Genomic DNA, 21249 nt, shown 5'->3' with positions numbered 1-21249 from the left:
GTCTTACCCTTTCTAAAAAAGATAAATATCATCCAAAAAATGTGTGCAATGAATGATATTTCCTGCCTTATCTGAAGACAACAGGAAATTCTTCTCCCAATAGAAAAGGACCAAGTTAGTGAACATTGGGACACAGCACCCATAGCCACACCTTGTGTTTGTTTGTAATATTCACCATTAAAATAGATTACGTTGTTTTTTAAAATTATATCCATAAATTCTATTATCAAATTCACCTCATAATTTTTCAAATAATCACATTCCATTAGAATATTATGGAACCGTTCCACCCCTTCCAAATGTGGTATGCTTGAGAATAAATCCACCACATCAATAGTAACTAAAAACACATCCTTGCCATATAGTTCACTTGAAATCTTTCTAAGAAAGTCGCATGAATCTTTTGAGATGTGACTAATAGATCCCATAAACTTTAACTTGCAGTCAATACACATATCTAAAGGTTCCGTTTTAGATCCTGCCCCTGCTACTATAGGAAGGAATGGGGGGGGGGGTTCCATACTTTCATGGATCTTAGGTATAACGAACATCAAAGGAATATGGGGATTTTTCACAATCAAAAATTCAAGAAACTCAATATCCATATCCCCTTGTAAAAAGTGGTCATTAACAAAAAAATCTATTTTAGCATAAGCAAAATTAATTTTGTTTTTGAACACAAGACTGCATTTGTATTCATTACTCAAAATCTCAAATATATATGTGTCATAGTCTATAGTGTCCATAATGACCACCCTGCCCCTTTGTCTGGCTTCATAATTTAGAATTCTAATTTAGTCAGCTGCTGCAATAATTCTTTCTCACCGTCTAATAAGTTAGAACATTTAATCCTATTGAATATTTTTAACTTCCTAAATTCAGCTTCCACAAGTTCTTCAAAAACTTTCAAGGCAGGATGTAAAGGTAAATTATACATACTCTTTCTTCTCAAGTCTCCATACCTGGTCCCTTTATCATCCAACTTAATTTTGTATTTATATTTCTTAAAAATAACTTAAAATCCATTAATGTATCCACAACATTTAGGGACTTAGAGGGAACAAAATGAAAACCTTTCATAAATAAATCAAAATAAACCTTGTTTATAACCAAATTAGTGTAGTTAAAAATGTTCAGGTTCGACAAGGTGTTCTTAATACCAGCATGTGTTGTGACTATTTTGCTTTCTTCATTAGACCCTAATGGATTTTCAGTGGCTAGTAATTGTTCTTGTATTGGTTCAGTGGTGGGTGCATTCCACTTCTTCCTCTTCCCCTTTCTCTTCCCCTTCCACTTAGGTAATAATAATTGTCCCTGTTAAAATTCTGATCATACACTTCCTGTTTCTGGCTAACCATTCGCTTCTCCTCAAAGGGGGATACCCCAAAGGGGAAGGGGGCTATAGCTTCATCACCTTCACCTTCAGTCAATTCAACACCTTCCACCCCACCAACAGAAACACCCCTTTTCAAACCCATCACTTTGGTGCAGGACAGGCTTTACCATCACGGTATTCATTTAAATCTCTTTGCATTTTATGCTATTTTCTTTTATAAATATCATATAATAAATCAACGTCTTTAAAAACATTAGCATATCTAACTTTGCCAACATTGAACATTAAATCAAACAATTCTACCATTTAACTTATTAATGCCCACAAACAGTTTCTCTTTTCCTCTGATAGTTACGAACCATCAGTTTCATAAATTCAATGCCAAAGTTGTTAAATAACTCCAATAATTCACCATGGAAAACACCATTTGGTTCCACATTATTAGGGTATTTAACCAGTTGCAATCCCTAAGGGACCCTCTTACAGTGAATACATTCATTTATATAATCTATTTCCAACTGTGTAGAATGCAACGTTAAAAGTTTTTTTTTAAAGTAGAAATCATGCTAGCATATATATCATTCATTGGTGGAGTATTGTCAGAGAAGTTAAACTTCTTACCCGACCACTGTTCTAAGTTTATTTTGTCCACATCCAGTGCATTCGTATCAAATGAATCATTTAGTAATCCATTAATGGCTGCCGTGTTCCTCTGCACCCATTGATCTGCCAAAATTCCTTCTGATGACGCTTCCTCATGATGACCATAAACACTCCTCTTCATGCCCGTAATGGATAGGCTGGATTGTCTACCAAACTGTTGTTGCTGATTCCCAGGTAAAAATGAAGAGTTACTTCTTATAACAGAAGACTGGGTGTTCGCGATAGCAGGTCAATAAGTCTAGTAAGCTCATTTTCTAACACCACAACATTGTCCTGCTGGGTTTCACCGATATCAGTTCTTTCATCAATATTTGATGCTGGGTCTTCCCTTCCAGCCATGGTACGAGATAGTTCAAACCAGAAAATCCAAAGTAATAATCACGAAAACAACAAGCACTGGCTTGGAATAAAAAGCTGTTTATTATAACAAGTGAAATAAAACGAAGGTTAAGCGCTTTCGTCTGTTGCAATAGTCAGACTTCATCAGAACAAACTATCATAACTAGTTGCTTGATTTTATACAAAATCCAACCAATCGCTATAAACTTCCCACACCCTTAATTTAATTTAACATTCAACTCAATTAAAATGAAGCCATGCCCAACAACACTTAATAAAACTGTTATAACAAACATCAATTTTTCAAACCACACTTGTCAAAACTGACCTTTTCTAGGTATATAATGATTAAAAACATTCTTATAATTTTGTATAATAACAATAATAATATCATCAAAAATGACATAAACTTGTGGTTTATAGTTTGGCTGCTCATATCTTTAAAACACTGTTAATACTAATATTATCATTTAACCCTGGGGATCTGGCCACATCTAACTTTAATTGCCAGTATAATTCTTTGTATTCTAACCTGGCTTCCCAAGGCCCTCCCCTTGGGTCTTGCTTAACTTGTTCCAGAATAAAAAAAAATGTACTTACTACTGCTATATTCCTTACTATGCCTAAAAAGGGCATATGTATCCCTACCATGGGTAACATCATAATTATGTTCATATATCCACTTCCTGATGGCTCTTTCCATTTTACCCTCATAAAAACTGGGACAAGATTTACAGGTAACAAAATAAATTACACCCCTACAACCACAATTAAAATGCACTTTTGATTTAATATGTGTGCCCCTAGCCTCTAAATAAATCTCATTTGTGTCTCCAATAAATCTATTATTGTTAATATATATATATATAATTCTAAGAAGGTTTTTAAACATTATGTATTTAGAAAATCAGTTTTGACAAGTGTGGTTTGAAAAATTGATGTTTGTTATACCAGTTTTATTAAGTGTTGCCGTTGAAACTTTGGGCATGTCTTCATTTTAATTAATTGAGTTGAATGGTTAATTATATTAAGGGTGTGGGAAATGTACTGTGATTGATTGGATTTTGTATATTATCAAGCAACTAGTTATGATAGTTTGTTCTGATGAAGTCTGACTATTGCAACAGATGAAAGCACTTAACCTTCGTTTTATTTTACTTGTTATAATAAACTGGTTTTTATTCCGAGCCGGTACTTCTTGTTGCTTATATCAAAAATAAACATACCTCAAGGTTGGTCAAACAGGACAATGCACTTGAGCTACTCCATGATCAAATCGCTATAAGCAAAATCCAATACCACTTCCTTGCAAGCTAAAGGTCCCCCTCTATGACCCAGGAAATCCATATCATGTATTTAAACTTATTGGAAACACTCACCATCCAACCCAGTACTAAATGACACCAAACACATGGGCACAGAGATTCCTTGACTTTGGAAATGCAAACTCTCTGGACCAGATTGTCAATACACCAACCAGGCATGCAACTATACTGGATCTGTTCCTCACTAATATGGGAGAGTGCTGCACACCCCCTACTGTAATACCTTCTCTGGTAAGGTCAGACCATAAAATGGGCTCCTTTAAAGTAAAAATAAATCCTGGAACACCAGTTAACCCTGGAATATTCAGGAGCTACTTTAAGGCTACCTTCCTGATATTAAGTGATAACCTAGCAAAATTTCAAGCCCCCATAAACCATGAGAACACTGCTGCCTATACAGACCTGTTCACAGGAACCCTATACAAGCATGTTAATAGCTGCAAAGAGGCAGCTGTACCCACCAGGAAAAAGCACAGTACTAACTCAAAAAACAAGGTACCCCAGTGGAATCACAAAATCAATAGGCTGTATAACAGAAGGAAGAATATCATGGCAAAATTTAGGAGATGCACCATCCAGCAGGATAAAAGCACTCTTGTCAAATTAAACAAACAACTCAGAGGACAAATAAAGTCTACCAAAGCCAAATCTGTGGTAAATTTGGCCTCCCAGGACAAGGACAACCACAAGGCATTATTTAGCTATCTCTGCAACCTCAAAGGCAATACACAATCATGCGCAAGCTTATTGTAAACAGAGCCACCTATACTGAGGGGTCTGAATGGAGAGGAGATGATAAGTCAGTGAACAAAGGGGAGTAGTATTGTTGGTACTGAATTCATCCTTAAGTCTTGGTGAGTAACTTCATGAGGTAGACCCTTATTTTTCACAAAATCTCACTAAGATGACACTGACATATAGACTGTACTTTATATAGCATATATCATAGACAGAAGTAGGTTAAAAAATAAAAATAGCTGGGTGCACAAGACCCAGGATAAAAATAGTGCCCAAACCTGGTAGGCACACAGGTTATAGGACTGGAAAAAAATGGCTGTGTAGCATCCTCAAGACATGGAAACATTGCTACAATGGGAGTAGGCCAGGTCCAGATGTTGTTGAAGGAAGTAGTAGTCCAAAAAAATGACAAAAACTGATAGGCCAAAAAACGCCCATAAAGACAATAGCGTGCAGTACTGAGAATAAGAAAGAGATTATATATTGTTACTATTATGCAAGAAGCCCAGAATTTCCAGACAGAAGATATACAAAAAGAAGTGAAATTAGAGGAAAGAAAAATAGTTCCACAAAAAAAACTGTCAGAAGCTTCAAATAAAAAAGTATGTTCCTTAATAGAACAAATTTATGAAAAAACATTATATAGACCAAGAAATCTTGTTCCATTTGGAAAAAGAAGCATCTGAAGAAGTCTTAAAATATAAACAACAAAATCTAGAGACTTTTGAAAGGTATTAAAATGAAATATGGTCATGAGAAAGAGAGATTTGATATGGTACAATATATATGCAAAGGAGAAAGCCAAATTAATCAACATAAAAAGGCAGCCTCAATGAAAATACAGAAAGAAATATAGGCAAAGGCATCCAGTTATGGAAAATGTCACAATAAAAAAAATAAGATTACAAAGAGGGAATGCAGAACAGAAGATTAGTAAAGTAGAAGTTAAAAAAAATGAAAGTTGGAGATATGGAATACTTGCAAAGTGAAGGGTTGAGTGTAGAAAGTCTAACACGGGTTACATCAGAGCATGATGGAACGAGCCCCAAAAGTAAGGAAAAACAGGAGGAGCACAGACATGGGAAAGAAAAAAGAGATTTAATATGATGCAATATTTATACAAAGGAGAAAACAAAACTAATCAATAAAAAATAGCAACATCAAAGATATTAGAAGAGAAATACAAGCAAATGCATCTAGACATGGAAAATTTTACAAAACAAAAAATAAGAAAACAAAGAGGAAAAGTATAAAAGAAGATTAGTGATGGAGAATTTAAAGAAATAGAAACTGAGGTTATGGATTACCTGTGAAGTGAAAGATTTAGTGGAGAAAATCTAACTCAGAAAGTATCACATCAGGATAGAACAATGTATCCCCAAATTAAGAAGAAACCAGTGGAGTGAGAAACATCTGATCAGTTGCCATTTGAAGATACATTGGAGCCTTCCATAGGAAACCTGTGCAAATGTTCAGTTGGAGTTGAACATTAAGAAAGGAACAGGAAACTGTGGCAACTCTGTTACAGTCAATATTGTAGAGTGATAGGCCAGTGATTTCCCATATGAAATAGCAATGGATGACACAGGATGAAACCGAAGAGAATGTGGCACAGGAAAATGCTCTGGAAGTTTCTATAGGATGCCCACAGAAAATGTAGAACAAAGAATGTGCCCTCAGTTTAGAAGAACATTATCTAAGAGAAGAATTGCTTGATTTAGTAGAGATGGGCAGACATATTAAGATCAATGAAAGAAATAGACTATAGAAAGTCAATAAAACCCCAAAAGTTAGAGGTCTGGTAAAGCAAATGAACACAGTAATTAGGACTGCCCATAGAGATTCATACAATACAATAGAAGTAAATAGGTTATATTACTGTGCAGCTAAATTAATAAAAGATAAAGTCTTACCAAAAACCACAGGGTAGGAAAGGAAAGGAAGGGGAGAAACTGAATGCCATCATGGACGTATCAAATAGAGAAAGCTATAAATAAGTTAAGTCAAGAAGTGTCACTGTTAGAAGAGTGTAGAAGAGGGAACATATCAACAAAAATACTCCGAAAGATAGATTTCCCAAAGGAATGTGCAGTATCAGAACAGATCAGGATCTATCGTGCGCTATTGCAAATAATAATCTAAAAATTTCAGCACAGGCAGAAAAAATGCAAAATAAGCATTTTATTGATGATCCAAAAAAGTTTTATAGAGGACTGGGAAACAAGGCAAAGAGAACTGAAACACCACCAAAAATAAGGACTAGATACATTTTGGAGAAATATCTATGACGATCTTGTGGAACATAACAAAGATGCTAAATGGATAAAAGAAGTAAAAGAAAGAATAAGAAATTAAAATGTACAGGATATGAAATAGGATGAAGTAATGGCCAGAGAGACTGAAACAAAGTTAAGAAAAGCTCCTAATTGGAAAACCCCATGCCCAGATGCAGCACCTAACTTCTGTCTAAAAGTATTAACATGAAGCTTTAGCAATGAGCAAGAACTACTTATATAACACCCCAAACAGACACCAGCCTGGTTAACAGAAAAAACAATACTCCTACTTAAGAGCGAACCTGCAAGCTATCTTAAAAACTATATACCAATAACTTGCCTCCTGATGACGTATAAACTATACACTGGAAATGATGATGACAGAGTTTATAGTCATTTGGAAGAAAATTCAATTATGGCACTAGAACAAAAGGGTAGTAAAAGAATGTCATAGGGAACAAAGGATCATTTGTTGTTCAATAAAGTCATAATGGAGAACTGTAAAAAAGAGGAAGAATCTATGTATGCCATGGATAGATTACAAAAAAAAAATCAATTGACAGTATCCCACATTCATGGATGAAAGGCGCTTAAAAATGTATAAGATACACCACACCCTATGCTGATCAGTTACATTACAGCAACCATTTAACAGTGCCAGACCACTTTTCGTTTAAGCCACGATAAAGGACAAAGTATTAATTCAGGAATAAAAATTCAGAGGGGGATATTCCAGGGTGTCTCTCTGTCACTACTGCTCTTTTGTCTTGCCCTTAACCTATTAAGCTCTTTACTTAACAGGTTAGGTCATGGCTATAATTTAGATCCCAGAAAACAACAAAATGTGAAGACTTCTCATCTTCTTTTTATAGATGATTTAAAACTGTATAGCTCATCAGATGAGGAACTGAAAGCACAACTGCAAGTGGTCAAAACATTTCAAGATGATATGATTGTAATTTCGTCTTGATAAATGTGCAAAAGCAACCTTTAAAGCAGGAAAGCTGCAGCACCAAGAAAACAGTTTGGGACAGGAATGTGATATAAAAGAACTTGAGCAAGAGAAAGTGTATAAATATTTGGGAATTGAAGGACAATCAACAATAAAATATGAAGAAATGCGAATAAAACTTAGTAAGGAATATTTTAGAAAACGTAAATTAATATTGAAAACAGCACTGACATTTAGGAACAATGTTCAAGCTAAAAACAATTTGCTCTTCCTGTCCTAACTTACAGTTTTGGAGTGATTGACAGGCCCCGAAAGGTATTGGATAGGTTAGACAGGAAAACAAAAAGGATGCTTCATGCTCAAATGATTTATAAAAATCAGTGCATAGCAAGACTATATATTCCCCGTTCTGAAGGAGGTATAGACCTCCTCGAAACTGATTACATGTTTAGATCTGCTGACCTCATGAGACCCAAACACAGTGAAAAGTTTTGAAACATGAGGAGAATAAGTCTATAATGACATCCCTGCTTAGTTTAGTAGAAGCATATCGGCATCAATTGGGAATGGAAATCAAATCAGAAGTAGATAATAATCAGGCAACAACTGAATGTGCCAAAAATAAAAAAAAAAAGAACATAAGGTGAAGGATCCAATGAGAAGTCAAGAAAAGTGCAAAATGCATAAATATAGTTGCAAGTATAGAAAACACTTGGAGCAACCTCATGTTGATTAGGATCGCATGCAGGAGTGGTTAAGGAGAGGTGAATTTAAACCAAAAGTCAAAAGGTTAATATTGGCGGCCTAAGATGGTGGACTGTGTACATGTTAGTTTACAAAGTCCATTGAACATGTGGAAGAAACAGACAAATGCAAGCTTTGTAAAACAGAATTGGAAACAGTTGCACATCTTGTTGCTGGTTGTGATATACAAATGGCAGAAGGAATGTATAGTGAAAGGCATAATAATGTGACAAGACTGTTACATTGGGACTAATGGTTAAGGTGTTTGCCTTACAAACACAAGGTGCAGGGTTTGAGTCTCACAAGGGATAATTGGCTAGGCTTAAAATGGCTCGCAAGGGCAGTTAGCTTAGTACTAATCTATGAACCTATGAACCTGTTATGCAAACATCATAATACTGAAGTAGCTGAAAAACACCAGAAACATGAGCCACAAAGCATTATAGAAAATGATGAAGTTTATTTCACATGGAATCACCCAAAAATAGATGTGAGAAAACCAGATATAATGGTTCATTAAAAGAAGACAAAAGTAGCATTGACCATTGAAATTGCTATATCCAGTGACTACAGTGCCTTAAACACTGAGAGACACAAAGTCATAAAATACCAGGATTTGCAGACAGAAATTAGGGCAATGTGAAAGAAGGATACCCAGACAGTTCCAATAGTAGTATGAGCAACAGGTCTTATAAAAAAGAATTTACAGTCGTATTTAGATGTGTTACAATACATGTAGCTCCATACAAATTACAGAAGGAGTCATTACTGGGCACATTGCAGGTGCTGCGAACAGCACTTCTGGCTAACATCGAAGACTGAACAATAGTAATTTCATATTTTGACTTAGGAATGGAGTTAATTCCCATTATGGTATTAGAAACCCAAAAGACTTGGAGAAATTAAAGAGAGAAAGCCAGAAGATATAACAAACCTACTGGCCAACAAATTCATCTCAAGCTCTGTCCCTCTCTCCCTCCCTCAATCTTTCCTCAGGAAATACCATGAAGTATAACTCCCCCTGCTATCACTTGGAAATAGGTCCTTAATGCTCTCAATAAGGCCAAGTACACTGCATCAATAGGCCCAGACAATATCCCAGGATGCCTTCTAAATGGCATGAAATATGATCTATCAAGCTGTCTTGAATTGTTATTCAACTATTGCCTCCAAAGAGGTTTCTTGCCTCATGAATGGAGAACAGCAACAGTCATACTTCTGCACAAAGGCTGGCCATCTACAGACCCTGGAAACAACAGACCCATAAGTCTTACTAGTCTTATATGCAAAGCCATGGAAAGAATCATCGTGGAAATGATCGGTAATGATATAGTAAACCTCCAGATACTGGACCCAACCCAATCTGGTTTCATCAAGGGCAGGTCATGCCTACTCAACATGATGGATTTTTTTGAGAAGGTTACCAAAGCAATGGATGAGGGCAAAATAGTTCATACTATCTATCTTGACCTGGCCAAGGCATTTGACACAATACCCCACTTGGGCATGGTTAACAGACTCAAGAGGTTAGATACAAACCCATATGTCACCCGGTGATAGCCAACTGTCTCACAAACAGTCACAAATGGATTTCCTCAGGGACTGGTCTTTGGACCATTCCTTTTTGGCATTTACTTCTTTGAAGTCAAGGCCAATGCTAGTGGTCTTTGGGTGACTAAATTTGCAGGTGATTGCAAATTAGGAGCTGTCATTGAATCCCACACTGACACAAATCATCTCCAGAAAGGGCTGACACAGACAAACCACTACTACCAGAGCCATGGACTAAAACTAAATGCCAAGAAATGCATAATAGCATCCTTTGAGAAGTTATGCACCTATGGTAACTATCATGTTGACAGTCCACTCCTTAAAGTTGACCTAGTAGTCAGGGAATTAGGGACACAAATAGACAGTAATCTAGCCTTTGATCATCATATTTCCACACTAGTGAGGAAATCATTCTATGTTGCGCAACATATGAAGAGAAGTATGTCATCTAGATCCAAGGAAGCCATTGTTCCACTGTATTCAGCATTCAACAGACCTATCATTAAGTACAATGCCCCTTTTGGTATGTACTTGACCAAGCAGAGGTTCCTCACTAAAAGAATACAGAGCATAAGTAAAATGTCCTATGCAGACCAACTCAAGACACTATCCCTGTATTCGGTCTCCTACAGGCTGTTGTGGGGAGATCTATGTCTGGCATACAGGGCATTGTCATACCCCACTCTGATGGACCTCCTGCATATCCACAAAACAAACAGCACCAGAATTACCCATTCTAATGACTTAAACCTTGCCTCTGATATAAATAAGACTTGCTGGAGAGACAGGTATGTATCCCAGAAACTATGCCATCTCTGGAACAGGCTCCCCATCCATGTGAAGCAGAGTTCCTCCATAACACAACTCAAGTGCAACTTGGACAATTGGATGAGGAACGGGAAATTAATTCCTGGTCTGTCTCTAATGGACACAGGCAATCTGTAAATGGTTAATCTCCCAGGCTCCTGCTTTAAATGTTTTATCTTTCAAGTCCCTACTTACACTTATCAAGCGTATCAGAACTTCTCAGAGATTTGGGATGCATAGCTAGGCTTAAAAAGGCCCTTGTGGTTGTTAGCCTCACAAACACATATGAACTTATGAACCTTTTCCAAAGTCTTCTTGTACTTAATATGCATCTCTGTTTTACAATAAATGCTTTAAATGAGACTGCATTACTTGCCATAAATATTCTTTATCTATTCTTTGCAATTCTTAAAACAAACCCTCTCAAACAGTGCTCGTGTAGTTTTATAAGAATGTTATAATATTAAGTAGACCATTGAGAGCCCTTGACTTCTTCTAAACAATTGTTACAACTTTCTAATCCAGTCATATGAGTTATTTTCATTCTTAGATCAAATGTAGAAAATGGGTAGTTACGGAATGAAAAATGTAATTTTTGAAGATCTTATTCCATATTTTCATGGTTGACCTGATATCTAATTATCTTCAAATTACTCAAAAATAAAACGTGTTCAGACTGAAAACGTTGTTTCAAATAAAAAAAAATCCCTTATGGAGTTTACTTTACCTACAATTTATAATCTCAGTATATTGAATATTATAACTTCAGACCATATTGCTGAACTTAACTGCAGATAATTTGTGCAAAACAAAAGAAGCATCTTTTCAGTCCTGGATTACAGACATGGAACTGAGCTGAATTAAGTGCAACCTTTTCAGGAGCAGCAATTAATGAAATGATATCTAACTGAATGCTGTCATAGTTCACAGAAAAAAAATTCTATAGTTCTTTTTTACAAAAAGTATTACTTCTGTGTTTTCAGGTTTGCTGGCAAAGCCAAAGCATTGTATAATTAGTATTATAATGTAGCTTTGGAAAGAAATGTACCATCCAGCAAAGTAACTTTGACAACAGCAAATCTTTTAAGTTTTTTTACATTACCAAGAGGATCACAAGTTTCATCAGGTGTAGTCATATGTTTGACTTAAAATTCTGAAGACTTTAAAGACCACAAATGGAATTAATACCAAACAAAGTTTGTATTATTTGTTTAACTTGTAGTATGAAGTTCATATATTTCTTTTAATGGTTTGTTTTAACATTTTAAACTTTTTTCTATGTAGGGGATGTATCATTTCTTGTGAATTGTTTTCAGTATAGCCAGCGATTAACATAGCTGGATTACCATTAAATTTCTTGTGAATTGTTTTAAATACAACTCAGGATTAATATAGCTGGATTACCATTGCCCTCCTGTGAATTGTTTTCAGTACAGCTTGTGATCAACACAGCTGCATTACCATCGCCCTTCTCTGAATTTTCAGTACAGCTCGTGATTAACACAGCTGGATTATCATTGTTCTCTTGTGAATTGTTTTCAGTACAGCTCATGATTAACATAACTGGATTACCATTGTCCTCTTGTGAATTATTTTCAGTACAGCTCATGATTAACATACCCAGATTACCATTGTCCTTTTATGAATTGTTTTTAGTACAGCTCGTGATTAACACAGCTGGATTACCATTGTCCTTTTGTGAATTGTTTTCAGTACAGCTCATGATTAACATAGCCAGATTACCATTGTCCTCTTGTGAATTGTTTTCAGTACAGCTCGTGATTAACATAGCCAGATTACCATTGTCCTCTTGTGAATTGTTTTCAGTACAGCTCGTGATTAACATAGCTGGATTACCATTGTCCTCAACAGCTTTCTATGTAAGTTCATTGCAAAACGTGCTTCTTCTAAATGAGCTACATCAGTAAGAAGATGAAAAAAATGATTAGTTCACTTCCTCCTGTATATTACATTTTAATGGCATATCACCTTATGAATTTGGTTTCACTGTGTAACACCAATATCTTCTTCCACACCTTTTCCTAAATCATTGTTATTACTTTGTACCTCTACTGTGGTATGAAAGTGATCTAGCGTTCTTGGGCCCTTTTTGATATTCTTTCATGACTACTGTCTTTTCAGTTTACTTTACCATCCTCCACTTTAATTTTATGACATGAACAATAGAAACATTTATTTGAATAGGGCACATCTCTGTTACGAAATGAATCAATTACTCATTAAAAAGCTCATTATATTCTCTACACTAAAGGCGGGCAAGCTTTGCTTAAATTTCTGAATCTATATTATTTGTATTTTCACTTTTGAGGTATTCAGATTGTGCATCATCTCCTCAGATTTATAAAATTCACATAAAAAAAATGCAAAATGACCATGCCACAACAGACATGGTGGAAAGTACTGGCTGGGAAAGTGGAACTGATGGCAAAAGAGCAGGAAAAGGATCTGCAAGTGTTGATCTGTTCTTTACTGAAGCACTGATAGCAGACTTAAGAGGGCTGTGGCAGCTGAAAACAGGATGCTGGGGGTGTATCCTCTGGGAGACAGTCCCAAAGCAAAGAGACAATCCTTTTACTTTACAGACCCTTAGTTAGATTATAACATGCATACTGCTTGCAGTTCTAGATGTTATACAAGGAAAATTACCCCCGACTGCTGGAAGGAATCCAAAAGAAACTATCAAAATAATCAGTGAGATAGAGAGGAAGAAATACGACCAGAGACTAGATGAACTGGAGCTCTTCTCACTTGAGACAAGAAAGGATGGGGAGCATAATACTGGTACACAGCCTCATGCACGTGAAAGGGGGGTATTCTGATCAGAAACTACAGGAGGAGAAACAGGAGATATAGGCAACAGATTGTAGGAATTAATTACTCCCTGGATTGCTGCATGTGCCTTTTCACAGAGAGGGCTATATATCTGTGAAATGAACTACTCAAAGGGGTGGTGGAGGGGGAACCCAAAGCAGTATTAAGAGGGTATGGGACAGGTGGAAAAAGGGAATAGAGATAATAGAGATGGAGTGGAGGAAGCACATTAAATGTACTAAGAAGGGCAGGCTAGATAGCCTTAATTTCTCCTGCCATTAAGTAAATGCTATATAATTTAAATTCATCTCCAAATAATTGTCATTATGAGCAAGCTTTTTCCATTTGTTTGAATACAAGCTCTGTGTTAATGCTATACTTTAAAAACTGATAGATTGAAAAGAGATTTGCCTTTGAGTACAATATCAGAAGGCTAAATTTGGCATGTAACTTTGAATTGTTTTCTAAATAGTTTCTTCACTTTGACAATTTGAGATATTGTTACAGTCACAACTGTTTAACTACCCATGTACCTGTATGCACCTTCTTTCTATCCTCCATTTTAAACTATATGCAACTTGGAAAAACACAGTAGACATCCTTTGTTAAAATTAACTAAGTGCTAGGCCAGTGCTGTGGCATAGAGGGATATAGCTCTAACTACAGCCCATGCACCCCCAGCTGAATTAGTGGTTCATACATATGAGATGCTGGCAGGGCAACTGGGAGGGTGAGCATGATCGGCACGGCCATTCAGGAGGGAGGGATGAGCATGATGGGTGCACCCATCCATGAAGGAGGGACAGGCATGATGGACACGCCCATCCCAGAGGGAGGGATTGGGATGAAGGGCATGCCCATCCAGGAAGGAGGGTGTCCATCGAAGATACTCCCTTAAGGAAGGTGCAGTCCATAGAGGTGAGTAGCCCTTAGATGTTGTCAATGAACACAGGGATAAGGGGCAGGGATATAAGGTTAGGTCATAATAATCCCCCAGCAGCAGAGTCAGTTACTGGCACTGCCCTCCCTCTACCCAGAACACTCTTAAGATCCATGCAGGCTTCAGATCACTTGTGAAGGAGGATGAGTAGGTAGACCTAATGATGGATGAGGGCAATGTGATGGCCAGAGTGAACAAAGTGTAGGTGGGGAAAGGGAGGAGATAATAAAATAATAATAATTAAAAAAATTAACTAAGCACTACCGTTATAAAGTTCTTAGTATTATATCTTACTGCATTAAGTGTTCTGCAACTAATACTCAAAGTTTACTTCTGAGCTCTTTTCAGAAGACTGAATAGTATACATGAATTTTGATATATAATTCAAGTTCTTCTTTTACACCTTTGAATTCAATGTGTCTCAACACTTACAAAACAATTTATGTTTGTATATGGCATCACATAAACACTGTCACATGTCTCATGGGTATTAAGATTAGCTTTTGCTGCAGTGAAGATACTAGTTGAAATATTGTAGTGCCCTCTTACATGTGTACAATGGACAGAATGTAAGCATTTATGTGCAGCATACAGAGAAAAGAAAACAATATCCAGAAAGCAGTGCTGAACTTTAAAAACTATACTGTAGTATCAGAATTTCTGAAGTAAGTGTATGCAGCTGTCATCCTTTGCCTGGCTCCATACCTTTTAAAAGCCAGGATGTTCTCCTCCCGAGTGTGGCAGTCATCTGCTCCTGCTGCCCAGAAGTCCCACACTGCCTTTGGAAGGTGTTTCCTGGCATAGTCTTCATACTCTCTCAAGCATACCATTGACATCTTAAAGCTCTTTTAAAAACGTCTACAGCTGAAAAGCACAAACAAACAGAATTAGTGGTAAAATAAGAACATTATTTCTACAGTAACAAAGAAATAGGATTCTGGGATATGTCATGCTTAAAATGGATTCTTTTCAGTCTTGGAAGGTCAACATGCACTATGTCTGTGTCATGCATACCATCTTGTTGGACAAATATCATCTAAACTGTAAAGCCTAAAAAATCATAACAAAGTAATAAGTTATGCATTGCAACTTTCCTCAAAGTAGACTCTCATTTAATCAATAACATGTAAAAAAATGTTTGAAATTTCTATGTAGTTTGACAGGAAATTGTGACATTAATTCTGATTTTTGGCAAGTTGTTTTCATATAATCACATTTAAAGTGCACAGTAATGAGAAAAAAAGTATATGTACTAACCAAATAATTAGCTACTTGATTTTGATACACCTGTTTAAACTACATTAAATGTAAAATCACATGTCAAAAATGTCCTTACTTGTAAGAATATTGTTTGGCTACTCATGACTTAATAGGTCTATTCATGCAACAGCTTTTGGCTAATAAAATATAAAAAGATAATAGCTTATTCACCATACTCTGTATCACTTGATATTTAGAACATACATAGATGCAGGGACATAGTTATACATTCATTTAAGTTTACACTTCTCTTGTTGGTTCCCTCCAATGACATCCCATGCTCCTATCACTTCTGATGATGCTGGGCAATGTCTAGGAGGGATTTTTGAAAGCTGTAATAATAAGAACTGAAAATGTCTGTATCACATGCCACTTTGTGACATCATGTCATGTGAAGTTCTGCATACTGTTTCAAATGTCTTGGATCCAAGGTCTGCTATTACCCAAGGTTAGCCCTACTGTATTTGCTAGAACATGTTCCATCTGAGGAAAGCTACTGCTTCTGCCCAGGTGGATAAGAGCTGATCATTAGGTAATTCCCCTTCCTCATACACAGTTGTTCTTCTGGTACCTGATGCACTAAGCAGTTCCAAGCCGCCTAAGACCTGAAACAAATGTTCTGATACTGGACATATACATAGGTTGAAAGTTCTCATCTAACATGCATAAAAGACAAAAACTTAATAGTATATTCCTCTATTCATTTAATACATTGCATTATTTATTACATATTCCCATGATAAGCAGGTAGGACCCAGTATTACAATTTGTGGTTACCAGTGAGCTTTGGCTAAGTTAATGAAACACTATGGGAAGACCATGAAAAACATTTTTTTTTATCTTATTTTGATGTTCTTTGCTATACTAATGCCTCCGAGGCACTCCAAGCTGTCATTAACTTTTAACTCAAAATACCAAGATAAGGACAAATACACTGATATGCCTTTTTTTTTTACATTTCCTTTCTTCACATAATGCACTCTGTCCTTGGATGATGATATTGCATTGCCCATCTCTCATCTACCAAATCTTGTTTGCATTTACATTACTAGAAAGGAAAGCAAACCATAATAACATTTGTCATATTTATTTATTTATTTAGTTATTTATTTATTTATCTTACATTTGTTGTCCATTTTCAGTAGAGGCTCGGGGAGAAAAGCTCCAAGCATGAACAGTGACAAAGTTTACAATATATAAAAAGACACGTAAAATCACAGTACAGAGGCAACATTGGTCAAAAGAAAAATTATACTAAACACAATAGTAAGTTTGAGCAAGATCCAATTAGGAGAGAAAACCCTTTTATTTTATCCTCATACTATGAAGGAAAGTGTAGTGACTAGAATTAGAGGTATAGGTTAGAGGAGTAGAGAAAGGGGTGAGAGCAGGAAGGGGAAAGAGATATCAGTCTGGGTTCGCACATGGACAAAGCCAGTGAGTTTTAAGATGTTCTTTAAGATGTTTTTTAAATAGAGAAGTAGAAGCAAGGGTTGATATTTCAGAAGGAAGCTGATTCCAGTTTTTACCTGCTGTGTTTGAGAAAAGTGAGTCACCAGCTTTGTTCTTAGATTTAATAGAGGAAACTAGGAGCTTATTAGCAGAGCGTAGTGTAGCCAGATTTTTGTATGGTGTAATCATATTATTGAGGATAAGGGTGTTGTTGGGGTGGTATAGGATCTTTTGGGTGATAAGTAATTGTTGAGAAAGTATATGGTTCTGTAATTCTAGCCATCCCAGTTGTTTGAGGTTGAGGCAGTGGTGAGTTTTAAAGTGGGAGCAAGTGATGAATCTAGCTATGCTATTGTAACAGGTGGAAAGTTTGGAGAGGTTGTTTTTAGATAGGTTATTATATATAGCAGAGGCATAGAAAAGGGTAGAAATAAGGTGGGTCTGGGCAATAGTTTTTCTGGCAGAAGGGGTAAGAAAGGGTTTAATTCTATAGAGGGTACCAAGTTTTTTATTAACAGACTTTATAGTGGAGTTAATGTGGTCATCGTAGTTGAGGCGATTATCAGTTGTTCCACCTAGTAGGCGGGTTGTAGTATCTGGGGTTATGTTGGTAGCATTGTTAGAGGTTATTGAGAAGAATGGATGAGGTGATTTATGAGTTGGAGTAAAAAGCAGTAATTTTGTTTTTTTTGGGATTTAGGAGGAGGCAGTGTTGCATAAACCAATTTTCAACATTATGGAAAACAGTTTGGGTGAGGGACTGGAGAGAGGCTATGTTCTTAGCTGTACAGATTAAAGTAGAGTCATCTGCATATTGAATGCAGGTGGCTTGTGCAATGTTTATGTGTAATGCAGGTGGCTTGTGCAATGTTTATGTGTAGATCATTAATAAATAAGGAAAAAAAGAAGGGGACCTAAGATAGAGCCTTGGGGTACTCCAATATTTACTGGAAGTAATGTAGACAGATTGTTATCCCAAAGTACAGCTTGCTGTCTGTTTTCCAGATAAGACCTAAACCATTATAATGCTTGTGGATTGAGTGAATTGGCTTTTAGTTTGTCTAGAAGTAAGTTATGGTTAACCATATCAAAGGCTTTTGACAGGTCAATAAATAGCGCAGAGGAAAAAGTGTTATTGTTACGATTTTTGTTTCTAGAGTCGGTGAAGGATAGCAGGGCAGTCGTTGTGCTATGGAATGGCCTGAAGCCATGTTGGCAGTTTGCCAGTAGATTATTTTGTAGAAGGTGGTTAAGTAGTTGTTTGTGAATACATTTTTCCATTATCTTAGCTATTGAGGAGAGTAAGGCAATAGGCCGAAAATTAGAAATCTCAATAGATGATCCACCTTTATGTAGAGGGATGATGTGGGATACTTTCTATATGATAGGGATTTTGCATTCATTACCTGTATGTTTTCTTTAACAATTATCTACACAAGCATTACATAAAGTGCTTGATTCTTGCTTTCTCTTAAACCCCACTTCTCTTCCTGAACTTTATTTTGCATATATTGTTCCCACAAATTCCATTTATCTGTACTTAATTTGCTCTTTCCCTTTTCTAAAGATCCTGCCTCTAGGTCTTTTATGTCTTTTAAAATATGCAGTTACTTCAATTACAGTTGCCTTAGATTTTAATTTCCATTTTCTAATAATTGCTTATTTTGGCAGTTAAAGGCATTAAACTTGCTACGCCTCATTATGTATTGGCAATTCAGATCCTGTGCCCCAGCTCAAAATAATAATTTCCTTAGTTTCAGCAATCTACTCCCCCAATATTTCTGATAGAGGACTCAGCAGGGAATTTTATAAATCTGTCAACTCATTGCTCTCCAATTATGTTCGCAGTTACTTTTTCATCACCTCTTCCACCATTTGCTGTCTACTGGGAAAACATTCTGAAGCCTTCTTAGGGTATATAAATACCTATTTAGCAATATACAGTATTGCAGTTTAATAATAAAAATCAGTCATTGGAGTTTATCAAAGATTGAGGAGACAGACTGGAATTGCAATTTACAAATGAAGAATGGGAGAACATCTGCAGGGCCCCAAATTATACAACGAAGATCACTGCTTACTTTAAGAATCTCTGAAGAAATTGAAACTTTCTTTTAATGACACTCATGGTTTTGGGTTGTTTACCACATTTTAAACACACTGCAATAAATATTTTCTTCTGCTCTACAAACAGTGTTTAATTTATTTATTTATTTATTTTTTTAATACAGGAATCACTTACCTCCTCAGGTCTATTTACATCATTGCCAATAGGTTTCTTCACTATGAAATACAAAATAAATGAGAATACAAAATTCCTAAATATTGAATAGTTATGGGCCCATGGAAAGGAAAGAAAGCAGCTGTAAATGACAGCACATGGTAAAACATGTAGGTGGATTTAAAGGTGTGTTAAGGGAATTGTAGCTACTCCATTAGTGCATATGTTGAGAAGTGGTCAATCAACAAATCTTGCACTGCTGTGAAACAGGGTTTTCCAAATTTGCATCTACATTTTATTAATACTTACTGTGAAGACTGGTAGAGAAGGGTGAAGGCTGCCAGCCTAGTCAAATAGAATTTGATACATAATTCTGGCATTTGTAAATATAAATGTAAATTACAGGCTTGTGTCTTAAATGTAAAGAAATGCTGTTTCAACAATGTGGCAACATTGCCATCTGCTGTAAGGAAAACTAAGTCAAGCATTTCTTATTGGTTCTTTGAAATTAAAATTACTTTATGTCTATTCCTTTGAAGTTGGAATTTGGAGGCGATGAGTCTGGAGTAAGCCTCCTGCCTATTGTTTTATGGCTAAAGTTAATTACCAGAATTTACATATGGAATGTCCTTTATTGCTCTAAGTGTAAAATAATGTAAATGCAGCTAATGTGTAGCCTGGGAACTCCAGGAAGGGTGAAAAAGATTATGTAATATTTATCAGAACTGGAGTTTCAATTTAAATAGTGATAACCAGAGATTGTTAAGCATTTTTGTCTTGATATCCAACTTATCAGCACGCTGCCTGTGTCTTAAGTAAGTTAGCTTGCCAGGTAGGTGGAGATCTGGACCCTATAACTGTGCCAGTGGGGTGTCTTATTGGGGACCTAGGGAGCAACCAGCCCCAGACCGACTGCGATCTGTGTGTTCACTTAAGGGAAATTGTACTTTACTGTGTGTATTTGTTATCCTTTCCCCATATTTGGGACGTTTTTTCTGGTGTTAATGGTGAGGATTGAGGCTCCTTGATTGCTGGGCCAGGGCACGGGCATCACATGTGGTTTGCAGTCGCCCTCTCTGGTGTTAGTGGTGAGGATTGAGGCTGCTTGATTGCTGGGCCAGAGCACGGGTGTCACATCTGGTGGCAGTGGTGGGATCCACATCACATATTAATTAGTTGGCAAATACTAATTGGCTTGTAGTGGTGTGGGTAGAGTGAATCCTGTAGCTTATGTCTCTGGAGGTGTTTTGTATTCTAAATCAGCCATGCAGTGAATACTCGGAGTTCAGATCACAAATGTTTTATTTCTTTTGTTAACTTAGTCAGGGTGAGCAGGCAGCATGTCAGCAGAGGAGTATGGAAAGCTGACAAGTAGCCAGCTGGTGGAGATGTGCCAGGCTAGGGGACTGGTGCATTGAAACCTGACTAAGGCAGACCTGCTTGCAGCCTTGGTTACAGCTGCATCAGGAAACAGCATCCAGGAGGACAATCTGACTGGCAGTGGAGATACAATATCCTTGGAGAATGGACAGCTCAACCTTTCTGCGAAGGACAATCAGACTGGCAGTGGAGATACAATATCCTTGGAGAATGGACAGCTCAACCTTTCTGCAGTGGACTTAAAAATCCAGCTAGAGCTAAAGGGACTTGAGTTGGAAGGCATTTGGAGATAGAAGCCGAAGAAAAGGAGTGTCAGAGGAGGCATGAGAGGGAAATGCTGACTCTTTGCCAGAGTCATGGAGTTAATGAGGATGGGAGTAACTGGACCCCAGAAGCACAACAGGTCAGTAAATTTCTTCTGCAATTTAAAGAG

The 21249-nt window shown here is 36.6% G+C and overlaps 1 protein-coding gene across 1 annotated transcript in view; it reads right to left on the bottom strand.

Annotated features, from left to right (window-relative positions):
• The window catches only part of LOC122801842 (hydroxyacid oxidase 2-like), a 376520-nt gene that overhangs the window by 304493 nt on the left and 50778 nt on the right, over positions 1-21249 (bottom strand). Inside the window, exon 2 of the mRNA XM_044071491.1 lies at positions 15209-15367. Within this exon, the coding sequence (XP_043927426.1) occupies positions 15209-15339 (131 nt within the window). The 5' untranslated portion in view covers positions 15340-15367. The remainder of the gene's footprint in view (positions 1-15208; positions 15368-21249) is intronic.

The sequence above is a fragment of the Protopterus annectens genome, chromosome 5.part0, assembly GCF_019279795.1.
Source record: "Protopterus annectens isolate FY-2018-M chromosome 5.part0, PAN1.0, whole genome shotgun sequence".
Classification (NCBI taxonomy): Eukaryota; Metazoa; Chordata; order Ceratodontiformes; family Protopteridae; genus Protopterus; species Protopterus annectens.
This window is presented reverse-complemented; position numbering and strand designations above follow the sequence as displayed.